Genomic DNA, 21,113 nt, shown 5'->3' with positions numbered 1-21,113 from the left:
GGAGAGAGAGGGTTTTTTGCACTGAGACAAAAAATGTTTGCGATATTAAGAAAAGGGGTTAAGATGGAGCAGAAAGGTCACAGTCTACAGTTGTTGAACTCAATAGGCGAGGGGAAGATGCATTACATGGCAGCATCATGCTAAAGTTGGTGGCAACCTCCTCCATGGTTGACAGGGCGCTCAACCAGGTTTGACCAAGTTCCTGCACCTCTGCTCTCACCCCTTCCCTTCACCCCCAGAGTCATGATAGGGTCCTCATTTTCCAATCTCTCTTATACAGTAAATAATCAGCTTTGAAGAAAAGTCATGCCGACTGTTTCTCTCCCTACAGATGCTGCCAGGCCTGCTGACTTTGTCCAGTACGCTCTGTTTTTATTTCAGATTCCAGCATCAGCAGTATTTTGCTTTTACTTTTTTTTTCATAGTCTTGCAGTCAGAATATGGTTTAATACTGTACTGCTCAAGGATGCTGTGACATAGTCAGAATGTATATCATTAAGACAACCTCATTTCTAAAACAGTCACCGGAGAGCTCAAATAAATGGCAAATAACTTAAGTTGCATGTTGAAGCTGATTTTCTCTACATGTCAAGGAAAATAAATATATATTAATCTTGAGTAACAGAGTGTTCAATTACATTTCTGTATCACTGAAACACCCTTAAAGAACAATAATTTATCGTAACTTGTATTTAATATATATAGCATCGCTCAACAATTGCATCATTGTCATGTGATTCTTACAACTTTCTTGATTCTTTGAATTGTGTGGTAATAACAAATGTCCTATTCTTTTCTATTATATAGTGAAAACATGAAAGAATTGTTGAGGTTTTGCTAATTTATTCAAAGATTAAGCGGGCTCGAATAAAACAAAAATACATGGATTGTTCTGTGCAGATATAATTACTGCAGAAGCATATGTTCCATCTAGCTCATATGCAAGATGCTTTCTGTATTGTGTCTGACAACTACAAAATGATATAAAATGCTTTTAATAAATTATGGAGCAAATATTGATTCTGTTTGTGTATTTCTCTATAGGTTCTAGAAATTTGTCCAAAGGATATGCGAGCAGACATTTGTGTCCACTTAAACCGCAAAGTCTTCAAAGAACACCCAGCATTTAGACTTGCAAGTGATGGCTGTCTCCGAGCTCTGGCAATAGAGTTTCAAACCATACACAGTGCTCCCGGAGATTTAATTTACCATGCAGGCGAAAGTGTGGACAACCTTTGCTTTGTGGTTTCTGGGTCCTTGGAAGTAATACAAGATGACGAAGTTGTTGCTATCCTAGGTAAAACTTGAAAACATGCTGTATTGATTCAGGTTACTTTTGTAGATGGTAGACTGACATTTAGGCTACTTAGAGGTCAGACAGCTGGTAACTCATATGCTTTCAAGCATTCATGATACTATGCATTATGGAAACTATAAGCGTCTAAAAATACCGAAAAGTATAATTGTTGGTTGGTTTGATTGTCAGTATGACAGCATACTATATAACGTACCAATTGAGTTTGCATTGAACTGAGCTATTTGCTAATGATATCAAAGCACATCATTGGCATTTTCAAAACAAAATGTTTAAGAATTTAAATGCTATTGATCTAAAAACATATTATGCAGGTCATACAATAGATGATTATAGGAAATAAGAGTGACCTTAATTGAATAAGTTTGAAAGGTAAGAACCATGTAATAGTAGGAAAAAACAGCTTTTATATGATGCTTTTCGCAAACTCAAGATGTCCTAACTTGTTTTACGGTCAATTAAGTACTTTTGAAGTGTAGACACTCGCAATTTAGGAAAAATGCCAGCCAATTTGTGCATTGTAAGCTTCCAGAAACAGAAATGAAATACTCATTAGTTATCTGTTTTAGCTATTGGTTGATCAATAAATATTGATCAGGAAAATGGGAGGACTCCACTGCTCTTCCTTGAAAAGTGTCATGGGCTCTTTTTAGTCCATCTAAAAGGGCCACAGTTTAACATCTTATTAGTTAGATTCTTAGATTCTGCTTTAAGACTTGAATATCAATATTGAAAGTCCCTTCTATGTGAGCTTGCAAGTTCTACGTAAAATGAAAAGTTGGATTTCCTCTAGTTTATAAAAATGTAGACATTTTTCAAGATTGTACCAATATTTCTAATCTTAGCAATCATGACAAACTAGACAAATGGTTAGTAATGTGTCCGTGTATGTATTTAATTTAATCATGACAAATAGTCGATTTTCAGATAGAAGTTATGCAGAATGATGTGAATGTGTGAAGCCCAGAATGGGTTATGTTTAACCTATACATGTGTAACAACTGAAAGCTACCTGAAAGTTGATGTGCTACAAAACGTAGAAAGATAATAGGAATGGTAACATTTCTTGGTACTTTAGGATATATGGCAAAATTCAAATGCTTCTTTCAGGCACAGGGTTTGATGATCCAACCATCTCATTTGAACTGAACCAACAGCCCACCAAATGTAACATACTGATACTCAAACTACAAGTGTCTGTCATGTGCAGATAGCTAAAGAGATATTCAGACAATTGGATGCTTTGAGGATTGTGGGAACATTCTGCTTCAGTTATTTTTGTTAACTGAAAACTTTGCAAAACAAATGAATTTAAGTAATTTACCATAAATTGGTGGTCCTTACAATATGTATGCTATATAGCAAAATACAGCTTATCATCTTTCTTATTATGAGAAATACAAGTATTATTCTATATTATTAGGATTTTATTCAGCTATATGATTTACGGCAATTTGTTAGCTTTAAAATTATGATCATTAAATCATAGCTGGCACTTTCCCATAGTTCCTGATTACACTTTATCCAAATTCTGAAAAGAAAAGTTTCAAGTAATACCTGCAATGATAAGATTCAAAGGCTAATTGACTCCAGAATGAATGAGGAATTTACTGTTTTTGCAATAAAGTACATTTGGGATGCTGCATCCTCTCATTCGAGAGCCCACCCACATAATTCTTGGGGGCAACATTTGAGAGGGAAGCTACAGCAATGTTATTTAAAGGAACCCTCAACTGCATTTGGATAAGATTCTGGTTATTTGTTTTTGACGTTGTGACCAATTTCTATTTGTTCTGGCAACAGGAAAGCTTTCCACTAACTTGACTATCAGTTGGTGTATGTCAATAGACAATGTATTGTGCAGATCTGTGGTGTGTTTCCTGACAATTGTCATGATGCCTTTATCTTTCTGCAGTCTTTAATACTCTGCTTTCTACTATCCTGATCATTGGATATCAGACTAGCTGTTTGGAGACCAGGGGCATCCACTGAGCATGTGGTTCATGACACTTATTGGCCGGAATTTTCTGGCCGTTCATGCCGGTGGGATTCTCTGGACCCGCAGTGAACGAAGATTTGGCTGAGTGCCAAATTCTCCATCCTTGCTTGCAGGAAGCCAAGTACAGACATAGATGATAGAATCATAGAATGGTTGCTGCACAATACTGCAATTATAGCCAAATATCTCCCAAAGAGCTGTTTAAGCAAATCATCAGCACCCTGAAACAGATGTTTCGCTATTTGGATAGGCATGGAGGTCTCCTGTATTATAGCCCTGAGAGAATCTCCAGATTCATTACATTTTGCTGCATGCTCTGTAAATTTGCTCTACAGAGATGGCAGCCCTTGTCGCCACCTAAGCAGAAAGAAATGGAGGTGCAGCAGCCGTAAGAACAGCTGGATAATGAGGATTCAAAGCAAGTACTGCCACCTGCTAGAGCTTTATGGCAATAAATCAGTGAATTATTCATTCTCCAGGCCCAATACCAGCAATCCCTCTTACAATCGGATAGTCATTACACCCTTCAGAATAATGTCTTCAACTTGAACACCATTTCATCAGGGCTGGACAAACTCCAATCCAAACAAATTCTGCACTCTAGTTCCAAATTCGTCATAATTGAAAAGTTAACTAACAAGTTAAAATTGCAAACCTTAATACCTGTCTTAAGTGTTTGTTTGCCTTAAGTGCTTGTTTGCCTAATCTGGTGCTCCTACTGAGTGCTACCACAGTGAGACTGATATACTGAAGACATTTGAGATGCTGTGGTGGGTGACTTCTAGGATTTATGTCCTCAGAAGGCCAAGCTGTCATGCAGTCTCTTGGCCAACAGAGCAGTCTAGCTCTATTGGTTGTCTGGCATCTGCATAACTTTGGTACAAGTACTTGCAGGCAGCAGACATAATGTTATCCTGTGGGAGGACTGCAGGAGCTTTGAACTCAACGGGGGTGATCTTACCAAAAACATTCTAAGTTCGGAATGGGCGGGAAAACAGGAGAGTTTCAATTCCGTTTTTTTGGCGAGGCCACCAACTCTTATGCACTCTGTGCAAAATAATTCCCTAAATCTGATTTCTGCCTGAAAGGGGAGTGGGCAGGGCCTAGTTCACCTGAAAACCAGCTGATAGCAGAAGAGTGCGCCATTGCACATATGCAGGTCTCTGCTGTGAGAGCAGCAGAGATCTATCACTGCCTCTGCAGCTTTCAGGCTGGCCTCCTTGGCCTAAACTCAGCACATCCCTGTCCCAGCTGATTCCACAACCCTTCTCTGACCGGAACGATTGCCACCTGCTGTGCAGAGTGGCAGTGATCCCCCCTCTCCCCCAGTCTGGCCCCATTCCAGTAGGCCCTGCCCTTCAGGCCCTGCCCCTTGGCACTGCCTGATGCCTGGTGGGCAGTGCCAAGGTTCCAGACTGACAGTTTCAGGGTGCCAGGCTGGCATTGCCCAAGGGACACCCACCCTTGCCCCCGACCTCCTGGGGTGCCTCAATGCCCTCTGGTTCTATTGGTGAGGCCATCACATCTGGGTTGCTGTTGTTGGAGGACCACATGTGATCCTTGCCGGAGCGAACCTACCCCTGCAAGGCCACATAGGCAAGTGAGCCCGGACAGTTCTGTCCCAGGCTCGCTACTTCCATGTAAGTTAGATTTAAATTCAATTTAAATAACTTATTCAGCCTCACGCCGGAAATGGACGTGAGGCTGAATGCGTCGGATATCCAGTGCCAGTAAGATTGCGTGAGGCGAGAAATCGGGTGCAAACCTGATTTCTTGGCTCTCTCGTGATCTTCCCGGCTCATCCCGCCCATCGTCCCTCATGGCGCAATGGTAAGATCGCCCCCAATACATGTATCCTGTGCAGTGGGGCTAAGATGTGGGTTCCCCTGGAAAGTTGATTCCTGGGCCAAAGCCCCCTGTCCTTGATCCTGCAAACTTGTACTCAATGCATCTCCCAGTGAAAAACCCTCTAACTCACTTTCTAAACTATCTGGAGTGCCAGTTTCTGAGTTGGTGTCTGCAATGGTAAAGGGGAATGGCATCTCTTCAGCCAGCCTCTCCTCCTCTATCCTCTGCTGCAAATGGAGCCGTTGCTTGTGGTGGACCTGGAGAGGGAATTGAGGGCAAGAATGGGCAGTTAGTTACAAGGGTTAGCAGAGAGAGGTGAGTAAAGCAGCATCACTCAGCAGCGAGATCAATGGAAAGAGAAAAAGAGGGCAGGATGGTTAAAATGACTGTGGAGTATATCGTTCAGCTTGGCAGTTGAGATACTCCTGATTCATCTTCTGCCCTTGAGTTCTAGTGCAGCCTCTTCTCATGAGTACAGGACTTGTAGGGTAGGTGGCTCTCTTCCTGTCATTGTGTGCTCTCGAGTATTGCTTGTCCTACAAGGAGAAAGGGAATGTTTTACTTTGTGGCCTGTTAAAAGGCTCTGAAGATTTGCATCTTGATAGAATAGTGCAGCGGGTGCAGGAAAGATGCGAGAGGAATGGGGACATAGGGAGAGTAATTTTGAGAACAGTTGTATATCATAGAATCCCACAGTACAAAAGGAGGCCATTCAGCCATCGAGTCTGTATTGACCACAATTCCATGCAGACCCTATCCCCATAACCCCATGCATTTACACTGCTAGTTCCCCCTGACACTAAGGGGCAATTTGGCATGGCCAATCCACCTAACCCGCACATCTTTGGACTGTGAGAGGAAACCGGAGCACCCAGAGGAAACCCACGCAGACATGGGGAGAAGGTGCAAACTCCGCACCGACAGTGACCCAAGCCGGGAATTGAACCTGGGTCCCTGGCGCTGTGAGGCAGCAGTGCTAACCATTGTGCCACCGTGTCGCCCTAAGTAGCTGTAGAAGGGGGTTCAACAAAGTATACTTTTGTGATTGGAAAAGAAGGCTTTTGTCTCATGGGGCTACAGATGGAGTACTATTAAGCATTTTAACAAGGATGTAAGGAGTCTTAGCTTAGCAATCATGGTGAGACCATTGTATTTCTTTAGGCTTTGCAGCCAGCCCCTAAGCTCACTCCTCCTTAAAATGAGATTTTAAGCTGCTGTGTCACCTTTGACCACTGCTGCTAAGTTGTTTATCTTTGCACAATTCTGTTGTAATGGAAAATAACAATTCCAGAAAGAGCAATGTCTGAGAGTTGGGCATCTTTGTAAAAATTCTAATTGCTATCATCACTTTTCAGCAATGATTCAAAGCAGCTGAAGAGCACCTCACCTTTAAGAGCTGCCAATTACCTTAAAATGGCACCAACAGCACCCAGTTTCCCACTACGCCATTCAGTGAGCTGCCAATAAGTTCGCTGATCACAATCAAATGGAGCACAAAGAACTATTTGGCCTCTGTCTCCCCCTGACACAACTGGGGAGTCAGTTGGCTCCTACACCCATCTTAAACCTGTATTTAGAACTACTTGAATATTTTCATTTTTAAAAAATCTTAGTGTGAAATTTTTCTAACTTATATTTTCTAACAGACGAGATTGAAATGTTGCAACCTGTAATAGGAGAGTTTAAAAATTAATTTAAAGGTCATGTTTTTGGCATACTTGTATTCATAAGGTTGCTCATAACATTAACTCCGTGTCATTTTAACACATAAGTTGATTTAATTGTGAGAATCTGATGCTTTCAAAAATATATTGTTAAATAGATTATAATACAAAGGAAAATGATATAGATTGCCCATTAATTGATATACTTTGTGTGTAAAAATGAGCAGATTATTATGGCAGTTAAACAGCCAGCCTCCAGTAGTTATGTGGATTCCTCCCAATTTAAAAGCTGTTAGTTTTTTGCTTGAGTAATATTTTGCAAAATCTATTTTTTTATTGAGTCTCATAATCTAGTTTAGAACCATTCAAGGAAGTATCCAGGAATCTTTATAAATAGTTTGTTGATTCAAAAGAAAGGGATCCAGCTTGGGCGGCACTGCTGCCTCATAGCACCAGGGACCCGGGTTCAATTCCAGCCTCGGATCACTACCTGTGTGGAGTTTGCACGTTTTCCCCGTGTCTGTGTAGGTTTCCTCCGGATGCTCTGGTTTCCTCCCACATGCCAAAGATGTGCAGGTTAAGTTGATTGGCCATGCTAAATTGCCCCTTAGTGTCAGGGGAACTAGGAGGGTAAATAGTGGGGTTATGGGGATAGGGCCTGGGTGGGATTGTTGTTGGTGCAGACTCAATGGGCCAATTGGCCACCTTCTGCACTGTAGGATTCTTTATGAAATCTAGCCTTTATTCTCCAAAACCTTCAATATTTGGAGAATTGGAAGTTTATAGTACAGAAGGAGGCCATTGGTCATACATATGTCAGCCTGTTCTTTGATATCTCCAGTTCGAATTGCTCCATCATTAGTGACTGGGCCTTCAGCTGCCTAGGCCCTGAACACTGAAATTCCCTCCCTAAACTTCTCCCATTTATCAATTTCTCTCTCTCCTCTTTTAAGATGTGCCTTAAAATGACAAGCAATCCCAAGCTGATTGCAGTATCCGCCCCTCACTACACATTTTCATATTTTCACATCTCATGCCACACACCTCCCCACACACATCCTCACAGCAGGTGAGTACCTTCAACAAAATTGTTCTTCTACGAATTTGTGTCCATTTCTAGTGCTTGTAGACATCCTTCTGGAGATACGAGGCAGATTTTGGATATTAAAAATTGCCTTACTGTCTAGACAGCTACTCATATTCAAGTTCAGTATCGTAAGATTGCATGATGGTTCTGGTGGTAATGCAATTAGGCAAGGAAAGTTATTGTTGTGCCCAAATAAAAATGTTTCATGCAGTTTTTCCACACTGGAGGTGTGACTACAAAAGGAGAATGTCGGTCTGCCCCATCATCTGGATTAAATTCTACCCCGACCTCAAAAAAAATCACCTTGCCCATCTCTCCCCATTGTCAATGCAGAGACATCAGTGTCATGGATAGGCTTTGTTCTGATTTTGCAGTCCTTGCAATATCAGATCTTACTACGAGTATTAGAAAAAAAACCCAATCAATTTCTCTCAAGAGTGTAAATGTCTACCAGACATTGCATTGATATTATTGACACAGCTGCTGCCGCAATAATTACAGAGCATCCCTCTGGGGTTTTGCTGCCATTATCTATTGATTACAGTCAAGGAGCTGATAACTAATGTGGCCAGACCAGGATATTTTAAGTCCTATACACTTGATCTGCCAGTTGCAACTAACCAACCAATCAATTCAAAATATGGAAAGAGGATTGATGATCAAGCAAAGCTTATGTGAGAATTTTGGTGAAAGGTAGACTACCCAGATGTAAACAGTGTTTAAAGATGTGATTAGAAGGACAAATTTTAATCAAGAACGCTTTTATTTCTTAGTACTTAATATATCATGCATTAGTTTCTATTCCGATGAGTAAATAGATACAGGACTGGACAAATGATGATTTGATTAGTGCTTGGGCAGTTAATATAGACTTATAGAATTGTAGTATCATCAAAATAAACAGCATGATTAGAAAATTTGAGTTGCTTGTATGCAGGAGACAAATAATTCTACTACATGCCAAATGTTTCTTCCGGCTTTGAAAACACAATTTTTATTATAAAACCTTAAAGCTATTTTCACTTTCTGTAGGTGCACAAATACCATTGCAGTTCTTGTAGAGTTAAAGGATGATCAGCAAAGCATAAATGTAGTTTTCAGGCTGCAAAATGTATTTATACGCAATGTACATTCAATGAAAAGACATTATTTGTGCTTGAATGGAACTATAATCATTATTGATTTTTGAGATGTAATTAAACTAATGAAATATGATGGTTTTGTCAGTGTCATCAGTAGGAAATTACTTGTTGGAATTATATTGTTGTATATTGATGTACCCATGTGGATAGTAGAAAGAAACACTGATAATCAGAGGGGTGTTCTGTATCTGGTGTAAATAGGATACACATTGGTTATTGTTAGTGAACTATCAGAGTGGTTCTGTGTTCAATAGGAGGCAAGAGAAGAGATTTATAAAGAAAGTATGTCTCAGCACAGGTCTTAGAGCTAACCTGATTCAAGGATTTTAATATTGTTTTGTTACAGATGGCAAACAAATGTTTAGGATTGTGGTAATATTTTTGCCACCCTGCAGAAGTTGGGAGTTAAAAAACTGTGGCTTCTTTGGGTGGTAAATATTTTATGTGAGCCACAAATTGAGTCACTTATTGCGGGCTGCTTGGGTAGATCCAATTAAGTCTAACTGCATATTCTGAACATAGTATACTTGTACTGTCAGTGAGATCCAGATTAGACCAAAGTACTGGTGCAGCAAGATTGACATGATTCAAGTCACATTTTTAACATTTGATGGAATTTGGTAAATAAATTCCAATGCATATCGCATTGATGTTTAGTAGCATCATGCATTATGACAACTATTTTTCTCTGTACTTTTATGTGATTGTAACAAAATCAATGTTCAAAATTAATGCGTGATGTAAAAGGTCTTGTGGAACATATTGAAAATGGATGCAAGAACGTTATTTGCATGAAGAAAATAATTTCTCTTACATTAGAGTAAGTCACCTTGTCCTCTGTATGAATGTGTTGATGACGGCAGCGCTGACATGAATAAAGGAACGTCACATGTGGCTGATGTTCCAGAGATAGTATCAGATGCACTTAAGGGTACAGGGGAAAGTGAAAACTTTGATAGAATGGGACAAGGAAAAGTAGATGCTGATTTCAAGGGACCAATAAATAATGCAGGTACAGAAATATTTCACATGTACTTTAAAACCATACACATGTCAATACAGTTACTTTCACTGTAATCTTGTGAATTGTATTTATCCACAAATACACTTCATTGTTTCTGTGCAGTGACATAGCCTCTCAGTACTGCACTGGAATGTCCAAGTCTCTGGAATGGGACTTGAACCCACAGTCTTTATGGCACAGAGGCAAGTACCAACTGAGTGAAAGCTAACATCATTATTATAGCCTGTAATTTTGAAATCTTGGTCAAAAGAGGGTTGATTTTTTATATTTGTTGTAGCTGTGCTGCACATATTAGGGCTAAGATTTCCTGGGTTCTCCACCAGTCATTTTTGCCTTCCCCATGGGATTTTACTGGTCTTCTGTTGGCCAAAGTTATGTGGAGACTGACAAAAGCCCAACACATTTTAGGTGCATTGCACAAAGGGGTACAATGCACCAACATTTTTTCTGCATTTGCGGCATCAGTGAAAATGTACGGTCCCAGTTGAATAAGCTTAAATGCTTAAGTTACCTTTTATTGGTTTTGCCTACTGAGTTTTTGTTTTGCATTCCCTAGCTCAGCATGAATTTGACTAGATCATTTTCTGGAAACAGATTATTTCTTGTTGTTTCTGGCATTGCTAATTAGCTTCTCAAAGGGTGAAAGCAAGGATACAACAGGCTGTTTTCTCAGTGGTGAAACAGTGGAGGTCCAAAGATACTTGGGGATCAAGGTACATACATTAAAATATCATGAACAGGTACAGAAAATAATCAAAATGTCTAATGGAATTCTGACCTTTATATCCAGAGGACGAGGATACAAGGGGGTAAAAGTCACGTGCCAGCCAAACAAAGCTTTGATTAGACCATGCCTGGAGCACGGTGAGCAGGTCTGGACACCCCACCTTAGGAAGGTTATATTAGCCTCAGAGAGGGTATGGTATGGATTTACCAGGATGACTCATGGGCCCTAATGGTTAAATTATGAGGAGAGATTACACAAATCAGGGTTACATTCCCTGGCATATAGATGGTTAAGAGATGGTCTGACTGAATTTTTCAAAATACCAAGGGGGAAAGATAGAGCAGATAGAAATTATTTTTGTTAACTGGGGAGTCTAGAACTGGAAGGTATAGTCTAAAGATTAGAGCCAGACCTTTAAGGAGTGAAATGAGGAAAAGCTCTGTGCACAAAGGTTCAGGACTCCCTTCTGCAGATGGTAACTGATCTAGGTCTTTAGTTAAATTTAAATCTGATGTTGATAGATATTTGTTAACCAAAAGTATTAAGGAATATGGAGAAAAGATGGGTTAAATGGAGTTACGTTGCAAATCTGCCATGAGCTCATAAAATGATGGAGCAGACGTGAGGGTCTAAATGGCCTATTCCTGTTCTTATGTTTCAATGATTGGCACGATCATGAACTGGTGTAATTGGGTTAGTCAATGCTTTTACCACACAATCTAGTGCTGGATATGTCAACATGGATATCTAAACTCTCTAATATATTCAAATCAGTGCAGAAATGCTTGAAGTAACATCCCTGGTCAATTTTAGTTCTCAGCGATATTGTGATACTTAATGCAGAACAGCAGAATTTGGCTTTAAAACATTTTTCTCCATTTTAATTCTGTAGAAAAATGGATCTTGCTGATCCCCACTGCTCTTGGAAAGGAAAATAAATTCCTTCAAATCTTTTAATTCTTCAACCAATTTCTTTAAATTTATGCCCCCCTAGTTATTGACATCGCTGCTAACTGATATAGGTCCTTCCTGTCCACTCTATCTCGGCCTCACATAATTTTATACACTCCAATGAAATCTCCCCTCAGTCTCTGTTATAAAGAAAACAACCCCAGTCTAACAATCTTCTTGTAGATAAAATTTTCCAGTCCTGGCAGCATCCTCTTGAATCTCCTTTGTACCGTTTCTACATAATCTCCTTCCTGTAATGCAGTGACTAGAATTGTACACAGTACTCCAGCTGTGTGTTAACTGGTGTTTTATATAGTTCCAGCTAATTAAGGAAAGTGTCCATATGCCACCTTACCCATTTTACCAACCTGTCCTGCTACCTTCAAGGGATGTGGACGTAAACTCCAAGATCACTTTGCTCCTCTATGCGTTTCTAACCATTTATTGTGTCTTTTCTTGCCATGTTTGCTCTCCCCCATTGCATTACCCCACATTTCTCTGGATTGAAGTCCATTGTCTCTCTTCTCAGCCACATGATAAGTCCATTGATATCTTCCCACAGTCTAATTCTTTCTTCCTCACTATCAACAATATGACCATTTTTTGTATCAATTTACAAACATCCTAATTATGCTCCCTTCATTTAAGTCTAAATCAATGATATATAGCTCAAAAAGCAAGGAACCTGGTATTGAACCTTGTTCCCTATTTGGGAGGAGTTTTGTCATCCTGCATTATTTTTTTGTAAGCCAAAGATTTGATTAAACTAATTATTAATGCAAGAGACCACGGACTAATTTATTATCGTCACTGCATGTGCAGTAATCTGGTGGAGCCAATTACTTTTCCATTACAGACCATGCCCAAGTTTCGTTCCAGTGATTTCAATGGGATGAATTTTTTATAAGAATTTACAGATGTAATTCCTGTAATTTGTTTATTTTTAACAAAGGCATTTATCAGCACGTGTACTTTGATTTTCTATCCAATTGTATTTCAAAGTCACTTTCGCTACTGAACGAGAAGTGAAGGCTTGCTCCCAGGCCAGTGACCTGCTACTCTGCAAGTCCTGAGGACAGTACTACCATCTGATTATCGCTGCCTCTGCAGGGCAATGCAGTGACTTCTGTCTGATATCCCCTTTGCAGTGCCACACATTAATAGCTTTACGGACTGCAAAATTATGGCTCTGCCCTCCCACTGTTTTCTGCTTTGTACTGATCATCTGAAATGAAACACTGCCCTTTGCAAATATGAATAATACATTGACCAGGTTTGCATTTTGATTAACCATATTGCTGTGTTTTAATGTTAATCCTTATCTAAAATGAATGGACGAATTATCAAAGAGCTCAGGGTGCTATGGGGTAGATTACATTAGATTCATACAGTTGTACAAAAAGTGATTATTAGATCGGTTTACATGAATTGACACATATCAGTATTATATCTGACATTCTGACTTATGGGACTGAATTTTAGCACGGGTTTCAGGATCCTGCCATCAGGACCAAATGGGAGTCCTGAGCTTGCAGTTACTGGAAGCCAGACCAAGGGAGCTCTTTTCCCAGAGACCACCTCCAAATTGTTTGCCTCCAAGTTCACCATCCAATTTAAAATGGTAGGTGGCTGCCGATGTTGTCAGCCGAAACAAAAGGCTAGCAGTTCAGAAGATTTGGCAGCCCCACTGGGAGAGGCTGAGACAGGTCAAGAGTCAACAGGGCGTCTGAACACTGAGGAGCCCTGTGAGAGTTGTTAAAAATAAACAATCAGAGGGACCAAACAGACTGTTGATTGGGGGGAAACTCCACTGGTGGCCCACTAGGGCTGAAGGGACACTCTTCCTTGTCCACAGAGCCCTCACTGGGGGATAGAGTTTCTGGCTCTGATAGTTTCACAGAGGCAGCCCAGTGGGTTATCAGCCTCCAAATGAGATGGGGGGGGGGCTGCTCTGCGATTGGCAAAATACCAATGAGCACAAAACAATTGCCCCTAATTGGGGCCTTAACTACTTAAATCAGTTGCCCACTTCTGTTGAGTGGACAACCGATACACATGCCACCCAATCCACGGGGACTTCCCCGACAGCAGGAATTCTGAAGAAAAGGGTACATGATTAATTATGATGAGCAACATAAATATGATACAGATCGATGTCTGAGATATATGATTAATGATATAAGTGTAACCAACTTAGATGTGTACAAATAAATTATACATAATGTACAGAAACAATTGCACAAACCATTAATGAGTAGCTGAAGTTACCCTTCTGCCAAGAGGGTCTGCTGTCATATTAAAAAGTACCTGTTGCAAACTGTGCCACTTATATTCTGTCACTTGATTCCATTCTCAATGCATTTCCAGTATGCCCATTATTCAGTTACAGCTTTTTACTGTTACGTGTTCATCACTCTTTCCGACCCAAGCATTTAGTTCTAATGTTCCAGCTGTATGAAGCATTCATTTTCCTTCATTCAGTGGTGCCATTTAGTTTGTTTTTCTAACTGAGCTTCTCCGAACAATTACAGTCTGCATGTCCCTTCAGTTGTTTGTATTAGGCAGAGTACTGGCTGCACTCAACCAGCCCATGCTTGCAAAACCCAAAACTTAACATCTGCTGTTAGACATGATTCTGTGATTGGGCAGCACCTGCTGAAGAATTCTGAGTGTGCTGATTCCTACACTAAAAAACAATTTAAGATAATCAGTCAAGCTGATAGCCTGGATCATTTACACTTGCGAGAAGTGACATATGTTCATATACAAGGACCCCCTCTCTACAAATAAAAGGGGTATGTTCAATCCTGTGCCTTTTTTGAGTTACCTGGGATCTTGGGGAGATGGAGGAGGGGCTATATTTCCCTGCTGCTTTCTCCATGGCAACACCTCTGCCAATCAGAGTTGACTTGCTATCCAATTGGCACCTTTTTCTCTTGTAGTATAAACTATTATGATCATTTGAAATTTGGCTTTCTTGCATTTGTCCTGATGAATGCAAAATGGAAAGCTTCAGCAACATGTCTCTCTTTTAATCAATATTCAAGTTCTGATTCACCAAGTGACGGTCTATTAATAAGCATTTGTGAATAACTTTTGTCCCAGGATTGATAATTGCGCTGTCGTTTTCCTAGTGAAAAACAGAAGCTGGTTTACAAAGAAATCACTGAGAAAGTTCAGTAGTTACTTAAAGAAAATTGTAATGTGGTGAACTGGGATCACTTTTTTATTTGTTTGTCTGAATATGGGTGTTACAGCTTAGGCCAGCATTTATTCCCCATCCCTAATTGCCCTTGAGAAGGTGGTCGTGAGCCACTTACTTGAACGGCTGCAGTCCACATGGTGTATGTACAAGGGAATCATGCGTTATGGGAGCCAGACAGGAAAGTGCAGTTGAGATGATGATCAGTTCAACCATGATCTTATTAAATGGCAGAGGCCTACTCCTGATCCTGAGTCCTATGTTTCACCCACTGCGCTGTTAGGAAGGGAATTTCAGGATTTTGACTCAGTAAAAATGAAGGAATGGCGATATAGTTCCAAGTCAGGATGGTGTGTAGCTTGGAGGGAAATTTACTGATGGTGCCATTCCCATCTGCTTCCCTTGTCCTTCCAGGTGGTAGAAGTCATGCGTTCGAAAGGTGCTGCTGAAGGAGCCTTGCTCATTTGCTCCAGTGCATCTTTTAGATGGTACAAACTGCTGCCGTTCTGCATTGGTGTTGGAGTGAGTGAATGTTTAAGCTGATGGATGGGGTGCCAATCAAGTAGGTTGCTTTGCCCTGGATGATGTTGAGCTTCTAAAGTGTTGTTGAAGTTGCACTGATCCAGGCAAGTGGAGGCTATTCCTTCAGATTTCTGAATTATGCCTTGAAGATGGTGGACAGGCTTTGGGGAGTCAAGAGATGAATTATTCACCACAGAATTTCCAGTTTCTCGCCTGCTCACGTAGTTACTGTGTTTATATGTTGGTCCAGGTCAGTTTCTGGTCAGTAGTAACCCTTCAGAGTGTTGATAGTGAGGGATTCAGTGATGGTAAGCCATTGAATGTCATGGGGAGATGATTAAATTTTCTCTTGTTGGTCGTTGCCACTTATCAACCCAAGCCTGAATATTGTCCATGTCTTGCTGCACATGGGCACGGGCTGCTTCACTATCTGAGGAGTCACAACTGATGCTGAACATTGTGCAATCATTACCACTTTTAATCTTATGATGGAGAGAAGGTCATTGATGAAGCAGCTGAGGTTGCGATGTAGGATAATCTAGGTCATGTTCAATGTATTCAATATTCATACATGTTGATTATGAAATGGAACTGCCCTAATTCTCAGTGAAAAAGCTGCACATAGAGCAGTTTAACCATTACATCCATTGATTTTACATGTCAACACGGAAAACAATTTTAAATCAGTATTGTGAATGCAATTGGACAACTTCTGACAATTGACAGCACTTGTGATGTACCAGAGGAGAGGATAGGGAGTAGAAAAGAAATGCGGGTGTTTTTCACAGTTTCCTCAGTCAGATTGTACTGGTTATTGAATTGGTGCTGGCATGTACTTAACTCCTGAGGTTGGTTGACTAAACATCATTTTCAAATTGGAACCATGTGGAATTAATGAAAAGTGAACAGTGGGAAATCAGAAAAGCCCCATGGCGAAATGTTGTTCATGACTGTTTAAGTTGTTTCTCTAGGGGAGTTACTAATCTCCTGCTGAGGTTATGGCAGAAGATGGAGACAGCCCCCTATCTGGACCATAGATTGTGTACTGGTGTTTTTTTATTAGTCTTTGCAATTGTCCAGAATGACATACAACTAACTCAGTCATTTTCGCACTATGAGAATTGCTGGGCTGATGTATTTACGATGTTGGAGGGGTATAACAAAACTGTAAGCATGCTCCTCATTAGAACACATTCACTATAGACAGTGACCAAAGTAATTCTTCAATGGATTAAGAAATCGGGAGAGATGTAAAGCAGACCGGTGGTTTGCCATCACACATTGCATTGTCATAATTACTCCCAACATTTCTTACATATTAATGCAAACAACACAAAATCTTTCCTCCTTTCTCTTCCTTTGCTAGTCTCCCGGGTACCTCCTACTTCCTCCAAACCACTTGCTTATGAGATTCAATCAGGTGTACATTTTCCAAGTTATTGTTTGCTGCAGTTGAATGATTCTAAATGTCTTTTATCATGTTTTTTTCTAGGTATGTTTTTTCTCTTTATTATTTATTTTTGATGTATTTTTATTTGTCTTTGTCCACTTGTCATGACACCTGGCAAAGGGCAGAAATATTGCCTCATTCCAGACCACTGGCTAATTTTCCCCACATAACCAGCCTCTCTGGGAGACGTGGAGAACTGCTCACCGGTGACTCTCACCCTTCAATTATTTCTCTTTGCTGCAAGGTACTGCCTGCTCAACATGACTCAATTTGAAATCAGCTAATTAAATTGCAGACTTCAGTTTATCTGTATTTGCTGGCCACCTTACAACCCATTTTGCCATTACTTTTAATCCATATTTGTTTTTGTATTGCTGCATTCAAAGCACAATCTAAGCCATGTAATCCTCCTGAATCTAATAAATCGTTTAATAGGTCCAGTTAGATTGATCTAACAGATAAAAACATGCATTATTATTTAAAATCAACACTGGTGATGTGTGTTTGTGCAATTCTGGCTGCCCCTTTCCTTTAATTACCACAGGGTCATATTATTTCCTAAACAAGAGAGCACTTTACTGAAACTTGTAAGATCCCTTTTTAATTTCGGCTTACCCTTCCATCTTGGCTTTGCTTTATAAATCAGAAATTATTTTGTTTTATTGCTAGACATTTTTATCGACAACACCAAAAATGGGGGCTGATTTTTGTCAGTTATTTGGGGATGGACTGGGAGGTGGGAAGGCTGGCCATTCGCACAGGAAGGTGGTGGGTGGTTTGTCCATCGTCCTCTTGTTGCCTTACCATTTTTCCAACAGTGCCGTAGCAGATGGCCCACCCTCATGGAGCCCAATTGTGTCACTTAGTGACCAATTAAGGGTTGCTTCCCACAATCCACTGGCATTTTACCAGCGGCTTGGAGGCCCTGTGCCATGTGGGGGTGCCACCGAGTGAACCCCAATCATTCTGGGGTTGGGGTGATGGCTGTAATATTAAAAGCATATCATTTATATGTGGGCAGCACGGTGGCACAGTGGTTGGCACTGCTGCCTCAGGAACTGGGTTCGATTCCGGCCTTGGATGACTGCGGAGTTTGCACATTCTCCCCGTGTTTGTGTGGATTTCCTCCACGTGCTCTGATTTCCTCCCACAGTCCAAAGATGTGCAGGTTAGGTGGATTGGCCATGGTAAATCGCTCCTTAGTGTCCCAAGATGTATACGTTAGGAGGTAAATTTGTGGGGGGTGGGCCTGGGCAAGATGCTCAGTCGGAGAGTTGGTGCAGACTTGATGGGCTGAATGCCCTCCTTCTGCACTGTAGGGATTCTATGATCTTTATTGTGAGGTTAAAAATATAATAGTTTCTTTCTTAAAATACATTTTCAGCAATTATGTGCAAACATACTTTATGAAACAGCTGTTAGCAAATCCCCCTTTTATTGAACCAAATATAATTTATGTATATTTGATTGGAATTTGGCGAAGGATGTTGCATAATATGTTGACTAGAATGTTGTATACTATTTCTAATGATCAGACCACTTGGTCACTGTACAAAGTATTTTTTCTGTGAGAAGATCATTTGAAAACATTATTTTAGTAATTACTTTTTGCCCCCTATGATGGTACTTTGTCTTCTTCATAATATCATGTAATAGGTATGTTCTGAGGAGGTGTTGTAATAATTAGCTAACAAAATGTTTTAAAACTTCAAATATCTTGAGCTGGTAATTTAGGTACATGTAAAATTGAAACATATGTTGATTAATTTATATGTGAGGGATTAAAACATTTTGGCATCCACAATAGCTCCAAGCACTAAAATCTTATATAGAATACATCAAAGCTAATATGAAGCTGTCTTTATTCTGTTCCAACAATGTGCCTTAATTTTTAATCATACAAGAGCACCTCCCTCCTGCTTCAGTGTGACATTATTTCCTTACTGTGATCTCTGAATTGTGATCACGATTTGTATGGAGCTTGTATGTTCTCCCTGTGCCTGTGTGGGTATCCTCTGGGTGCCCCGCTTTCCTCCCACAGTCCAAAGATGTGCAGGTTAGGTGGATTGGCCATGGTAAGTGCACGGGGTTCCAGGGATAGGGCGGAGGAGAGGGACTGGCTGGGATGCTCTTTCGGAGAGTCGGTGCAGATTTGATGGGCCAGACGGCCTCTTTCTGCACTGTCGGAATTCTATGGTTCTATGGTGAATGTTAATTTTGTACCAATTAGCACTAAATGATAGAAAGTTTACTTTTACTGTAAATGTGTAGCTATTGACTGCAGTGTGGGACGATCCAATCTAATCTCACTTAGCTGGTGTAAGCTAACAGTTGTAAATGGAGAGCAAACCTTTACCCTACCAGTCTGGTTAGATTCAAACCTCAATATATGATGATGTGCAAATCCAATAACCCATCCCAGCCTCACATTTCAGAAAATGGTATATTTCTTTAAAAGGACCTTTGAATGTAGTGCTTGGAATGAAATTAGCAGCACCCTGCATAATAATGATGCAATATTTTCACTGAACATAAGAACGTAAGAACTAGGAGCAGGAGTAGGCCAGCTGGCCCCTCGAGCCTGCTCCCCCATTCAATAAGATCATGGCTGATCTTTTTGTGGACTCAGCTCCACTTACCCGCCTGCTCCCCGTAACCCTATAAGAACATACCAAAATGAATATAAAGATCTGATCACAAAATAAGTGAATATAATAGAGGCCATTTGGTTCAGACTGATGCAGGCAGTATGCAATTCATGCATGATTGCAGACTGTAGCCCAGAGTGAAATGCGTTGGTGATTTGTTGTATGCTGAACTGGGTAGTACAAGTTGCAGTTCGCCTGCTCTTCTTAAAGGCAGTAAGGAGTCTACCAACAATTTGGTAGCAAACCAAATAAACCTGTTGGACTTTAACCTGGTGTTGTAAGACTCCTTACTGTGTTTACCCAAGTCCAACGCCAGCATTTCCACATCATTCTTAAAGGCAACCAGCACCTTCAGAAAGGGGAAGTGCATTCTGGCTGTAGCCACTGGTAGAACTGTTCAGAGTAGGAATGAGAGTTCCACAGAAGCAGTAGGTCAGAGAGAGGGCTCTCACATTCTCTGTAGCATTGCAGGCCTTAATCAAGGAGGTGGATTTGGTGGCAGGGTAGGGTGGGTGGTGTTATTAGCAATGGCGCTGTGGATAGGAACCTACTGTCATTTCTTATGAAGACAGTATTCATGCTTCTACCACAGCTACTACACCAGTGTTGATGCTCATGTCAGCCAGCCCGTACTTCTGCCAGCCATCCCCATGTGGTGCACTCTGAAGCTGGACGCTCAAGGCCCAGGGTGCTCAGAGCGGGTCTGGAAGACTATTTGCAATCTTCTTCCAAAGAAAATCACCAATCTTCCACCTGCTATGTTGCAGAAACAAGATAGGAGCACTTGGATAGGTAAAGGCATCGGTGATATGGGTACTATTGCAATGCCCAAAAGTGAATATTTCAATTTTGTATGTATTATTTGGAGCTTCATTGGATAAAGTTGCTACAGAACGGTGATTTTGGGCTGTCTTTTATTTCAGGATTTTGGCCAATGAACCACAGTAGAGAGAGTACCCCCTGTCACCATGCACTCACCCTCTGGCTTTTTGCTTGAATATTGTGGGAAAGGCTGACTGGCACTGGGTAAAGGTGAAAGTTGGCATTCACTGACATGATGCTCCGTGCATTGACGTACGTAACGCAGGGGAGTGCTTCAGTACATCTCCCCATTGAGATGCAGTCTCCCGTGCCAAATCTGTATGTTTAATGGCACACTGCAGCACTGGGAATCCCTCTAACTTGGCAAAGTTGTGTGCTCATTTCCCCTGCTTCTCAGTGGTTGGAGAGAAGACAGTAACACCCCCCCCTGCCACCCTATCCCTTCACCTTTGTGCAACTCTGTTACCTCTTGATGCAATGTTGTGTGGAGAATGATAAAATGTTGGCAGGGTTGTAGGTTCCATCCTGGAATGATCCTGAGGGGTAAAAATTGAGGCACTGTGATCTTGATGGCCACACAGTGCTGAGCTCAGTCTGCTCTGTGGCTGCAGGTCCAACTGGAGAAGGTGACAGTTTAGTAACCACCTTGGTGAATTGCAGCAGCCTCAGGCGTTATTGGCTGAGTGGAGGAAGGAGAAGTGCTATCTGGATA

The 21,113-nt window shown here is 40.9% G+C and overlaps 1 protein-coding gene across 1 annotated transcript in view; it reads left to right on the top strand.

Moving 5' to 3' along the window:
• The window catches only part of kcnh1a (potassium voltage-gated channel, subfamily H (eag-related), member 1a), a 257,744-nt gene that overhangs the window by 96,498 nt on the left and 140,133 nt on the right, over positions 1 to 21,113 (top strand). The window contains exon 9 of the mRNA XM_078230547.1: positions 1,045 to 1,297. Coding sequence (XP_078086673.1) covers positions 1,045 to 1,297 — 253 coding nt within the window. The remainder of the gene's footprint in view (positions 1 to 1,044; positions 1,298 to 21,113) is intronic.

This window comes from Mustelus asterias, chromosome 15, assembly GCF_964213995.1.
Source record: "Mustelus asterias chromosome 15, sMusAst1.hap1.1, whole genome shotgun sequence".
NCBI lineage: Eukaryota > Metazoa > Chordata > Chondrichthyes > Carcharhiniformes > Triakidae > Mustelus > Mustelus asterias.
This window is presented reverse-complemented; position numbering and strand designations above follow the sequence as displayed.